Source organism: Castanea sativa, chromosome 8, assembly GCF_040712315.1.
Source record: "Castanea sativa cultivar Marrone di Chiusa Pesio chromosome 8, ASM4071231v1".
Classification (NCBI taxonomy): Eukaryota; Viridiplantae; Streptophyta; class Magnoliopsida; order Fagales; family Fagaceae; genus Castanea; species Castanea sativa.
The window spans coordinates 41771877-41777142 of record NC_134020.1 but is presented as its reverse complement, the minus strand read 5'-3'; the positions used below and the strand labels follow the sequence as shown (position 1 = coordinate 41777142).

Here is a 5266-nt window from a genome sequence, read left to right as displayed (position 1 = left end):
ACGGTAAAATTCACCCTTCTAATTATGTTTGTTGACAAAATTTTGACGCAGATTAAGGATGAACACTACCTCTAGTGGCTGAGACCTTTACATTCATTCCCTAACGTGTGTGACAAGAACAAATACTGCCGGTTCCACAAGGATTATGGCTACTACACGGAGGATTGCCGGGACCTGAAAGGACAAATAGAAGAGCTGATACAGAAAGTAAAACTGCAGAAATATGTGAAGAAGGGAGAGTCCAACAGGTTCAGAGACGGCAATAAGAGCCAGCGCGAATCCTCGTCCAAGAATGAGGATCGTCCGTCCCAACCACCCCAGGATGTGATCGGGGAGATAAGTACGATCGCAGAGGGGCCATTTACGGGAGGATTATTCAAATCCCTTAAGAAAGCATGCCAGAGGCAAGTGAATAGCATCCATATAATACCCCCATTCAAGCAAAGACGGACGAACCAGGATATGTCTTTCAACGAGGAGGATGCTAAGAGAGTGAAGCAGCCACATAATGACCCCTTGGTTATAATGCTCACGATTAAAGGGTTCAATACCAAGAGGACCCGTAGACAATGGTAGCTTCGCAAACATCATCTACCTACCGGCCTTCCAGCAGCTAAAGCTAGATCCTAGAAGATTACGCCCATTTGACTCCCCCCTCGTTAGCTTCAGTGGGGACAGGGTATACCCTAAGGGCATAGTGACGTTGAAAGTCACAGTAGGGACCTACCCGAGGCAATTGACCCATCAATTGGACTTCCTGGTGGTAGATTGCCCCTCCTCTTATAATGTAATTATTGGAAGGCCTATGCTTAACCAGTGGAAGGCAGCTACGTCCACCTACTGCCTAAAAGTGAAATTCCCAACTGAGGACGGTGTTGGTGAGGTGAAAGGAGATTAGGTCTTAGCCAGGGAATGCTACCAGGCTGTGCTGGCTGCAAAGGAAAACCATACATGGACGATCGAGGAGAAAAAAGAAGACAAAGTAGAAGCCTTGGAAACAGTAGAACTGGTTGAAGGAGAAGCAGCCAAGATGACGAGGATAGGAACGACTTTAAGCCCCAAGATGAGAGCAAAACTCATTCAATACCTCAGGGAAAACATGGATGTCTTCGCGTGGAGTCACGAGGATATGCCCGGTATATCCCCTAAAGTCGTCCAACACAAGCTGAACGTGGACCCTGAGAAAAAGCCCATCCAACAAAGACGACGAGTCTTTGCCCCTGAACGAAACCAAGCGATCGCGGACGAAGTTAACAAGCTGTTACTAGCAGGCTTCATTCGGGAGGTTTACTATCCTGAATGGCTGGCCAACGTCTTACTGGTGAAAAAAGCAAATGGAAAATGGAGAATGTGTATGGATTTCACGGACCTGAACAAGGCTTGCCCAAAGGACAGTTTCCCACTGCCAAGGATAGACTAGCTTGTGGATTCTACAGCCGGAGATAAGCTACTGACGTTCATGGATGCTTTTTCAAGATACAACCAGATAAAGATGGTTGAGGAAGATCAAGAAAAAACTATTTTCATCACAAGTCAAGGGCTCTATTGCTATAGGGTGATGCTCTTCGGATTGAAGAATGCAGGGGCAACGTACCAAAGGTTAGTAAACAAGATGTTCAGTAAGTAGATTGGCAGGAACATGGAGCTGTATGCGGATGATATGCTCGTCAAGAGTAAGGAGGAACTAACACATTTGGAGGACTTGAAGGAGACATTTGCCACCCTTAGAGAATACCATATGAAGTTGAATCCTAGCAAGTGTGTCTTCGGCGTAGCCTTGGGGAAGTTCTTGGGATTCATGGTGTTCCAAAGAGGGATAGAAGCCAACCCGGAGAAAGTTCGGGCCATCCTGGACATGACATCTCCCAAGACCGTCAAAGAGGTCCAAAAACTCACAGGAAGAATCGCAACCCTTAACAAATTCGTCTCTAAAGCAACGGATAAATATCTTCCCTTCTTCAAAACATTGAAGCAAGCTTTTTCCTGGACTGACGAATGTGAAGTAGCATTTCAGGAACTCAAACGTTACCTGAGCAATCCACCCCTCTTGAATCCATCCATGGAGGGAGAAAACTTATATTTAAACCTGGTAGCGTTAGCCTCGGCCATAAGCGCAGCCCTAATTCGAGAAAAGGACAAGAAACAACTCCCGGTTTATTATGTTAGCTAAGCTCTTCAAGGAGCAGAAGCCCAATACCCCAGGATCGAAAAGATTGCGTTCGCCTTAATAGTAGCTTTGCGCAAGCTGCGTCCATATTTCGAGTCGAACCCTATCGTGGTAATAACGGACCAACTCATCAAGAAATCCATGAACAAGCCTGAGGCGGCAGGGAGGATGGTCTAGTGGGTAGTTGAGCTCAGCCAGTTCAACATTAAGTACCAACCCAGAACAGCCATTAAGGCACAAGCTCTGGTGGACTTCATTGTTGAGTTCACCCTCCTAGAAGATGACAACCCCGACAATGAGACAGAACTATGGACGATCCAGACTAATGGTTTGTCAGCTCAAAAGAAGAGGGGAGTAGGAGTCATCATAAACACCGCTGACGGAGAAATGCTTAGATCCGGAGTTCAACTGAAGTTTCCAGCCACCAATAACGAGGCCAAGTACGAAGGAATACTGACGCGGTTGCGACTCGGGAAATCACTCGGGGCTAAGAACTTGATCATCCAGAGTGATTCGAAATTAGTAATAGGGCAGATCAAAGAGGAGTATGAAGCAAAGGAGGAAAGAATGCATAAATACCTCAAGCTAACGAAACATCTAGCCCGGGAATTTGATAAATTGGAGTTCGTTCAGATCCTAAGAGGCCAAAATATGGCAGCAGGTGAGATCGCGAAAATGGCCTCGTTAGAGGAAGGGTTAACGGGTGTGGAGTTAGACATGGAGATTTAGAAACGACCCAACATTGAAGAAGTTCCAGCATTTGCAATCCAGAGCATAAACAGCTGGATGATACCGATCGTGTCTTTTCTCCAAGATGGGCACCTTCTTCACGACGCCATAGAGGCCAAGAAGATCAAGAAGAGGGCTGCCAGATTTACGATCCTAAATGACACTTTACATAAGAGGGGCTTCTCTATGCCTTACTTGAAGTGTGTCGACGAAGAAGAGGCCAAATACATCCTTGAAGCAATCCACAAAGGAATTTGTGGAGACCATGCTGGCCCTAGATCCCTAGTAAGTAAAGTCATTCGAATAGGTTATTTCTGGCCAACTATGTAGGTGGACGCGGTGGAGTTCGTTAAGAAGTGTGATAAGTGTCAGAGGTTCGAAAATGTCCAACGACTCCTAGTAGAGAAACTGATGACGATAGCTTCCCCACGGCCATTCGTGCAATGGGGAATTGATATCGTCGGCCCGTTTCCCCTGGGAAAAGGACAGGTAAGGTTCCTACTCGTTGCTATTGATTACTTCACAAAGTGGGTCGAAGCAGAAGTGATAGCGACCATCACAGAGGCACAAATTCGTAGCATCGTGTGGAAGAATATAATTTGCAGGTTCGGGATTCCAAGGACGATCATATCAGATAATGGGCGGCAATTTAACAGCTAAGGCTTCAAGGACTTCCGCTCGGACCTAAGCATCAAGAACTAGTTCTCATCCCAAGGGCATCCCCAGGCGAATGGGCAGACGGAGGTGACGAATTGAACATTGCTCAAGATTATCAAGGCCAGGCTGGACAATGCAAAGGGTGCCTGGCCAGAGGAATTACACAATGTCTTGTGGGTGTACAAAACCACGGCAAGAACCCCAATAGGAGAAACTCCCTTCGGGCTTACTTATGGCACTGAGGCGGTAATCCCGGTCGAGGTAGGAGTGGCCAACACCAGCTGGGAAGTATTCCATGAAGAAAACAACGATGACCAGCTACGAATCAACCTGGACTACTTGGACGAAATAAGAAACAAAGCTTCCGACAAGATGACGAAGTATCAGCAGAAGAAGGCCGAATACTACAACAAGAGGGTCAAGCTCAGACGACTTGACATAGGCGACCTCGTCTTGCGCAAGGTCACTACAGCGACTAGAGATTTTACCCAAGGAAAGCTCGGCCCCACATAGGAAGGACCCTATCGAGTCGTCCATTACTCCAGGCAAGGCAGTTATCACCTGGAAACCCTAGACGGACAGAGACTCTCACGACCATGGAACATTGAGCACTTGAAGAAGTACCATTAACAGATGTAACAAATAAATGTACTCATTCCTGAAGTTAATAAAAGAATTGTTCAGCTAATATCTTCGTGCAAACAGGTCTGGTCAATTGTAAGTCACCAAAAACTAAAGATGGCTAAGTAATAAGATTCCGTCTAGACGGATGTACATTACTGACGAAACCAAAAAAAAAATAAACAAAAAAAAGGGAGCCTAAGTAATAAGATTCCGCTTAGACGGATGTACATTACTGACGAAGGCAAAAGATAATCTCAAAAAAAGCCTAAGTAATAAGATTCCGCTTAGACAGATACACATTACTGACAAAGGCAAAAAATAATCTAAAAAACGGCCAAGTAATAAGATTCCGCCTAGACGGATGTACATTACTGACGAAGCTAAAGATTATCTCAAAAGGGTAAAGTAATAAGATTCCACTTAGATGGATGTAGATTACTGATGAGTCAAAGAAATTGACAAATCCCTAAAAAGTGTAAGTCACAACAGAAAGACGACAAGCAAAACTCTCGGGAGCAATCGCGAGGAAAAGGAAAAGTCACTGCTAAAAATACGGACAAATGCAAAATACCACAAGTATAACACATGTATGCAATCACAAATGCAAGTAAGTACATAGCCATAAAAGCCCAAAAACAATGGGCAGTTACTTTTGTTTTTACATCTAAAGGCTCATAAACACTGGGCTAAAAATATTGTTCTCAAGGTAAATTAAAATAAAACTGTTTTGGAATTTGAGCCCAAGACACAACGGGCACCCAAAAAAAAAAAAAAGAGAAATTTTTCACAAGTGTCAGGTTCAAACGTTCGCGGCAGCATCGTCATCAGCATGGGCATCAACGGCATGGGCATCAACGACTGGTGTGTCAATGGCAGCAGCATTCTCGGGGGCGTTAGTCTTAGTTGTCAAAGATTGAGTAGCCTCGTCAGCAGCCATCTTCTTGTCCACCTCTTCCATGTCCAACGTCTCCAAGTCTACTCCAGATAGGTGCTTGATACAATATCTCCTCTAAAGCTCAAACCCCTTGAAGTACCAGCTGAAGAGCACAGAATTGTACTCCTCAGTTTGCTGGAAGCCCTCAGTGGCCC

At 45.2% G+C, this 5266-nt stretch overlaps 1 protein-coding gene across 1 annotated transcript; it reads left to right on the top strand.

Moving 5' to 3' along the window:
* Window positions 1-2953: 2953 nt before the first annotated feature.
* On the top strand, window positions 2954-4066 carry LOC142606340 (uncharacterized). Its single transcript, XM_075777706.1, has 3 exons — window positions 2954-3181; window positions 3227-3501; window positions 3679-4066. Exons 1-3 carry the CDS (start codon window positions 2954-2956, stop codon window positions 4064-4066), a joined length of 891 nt encoding a protein of 296 aa, XP_075633821.1.
* Window positions 4067-5266: the final 1200 nt, after the last annotated feature.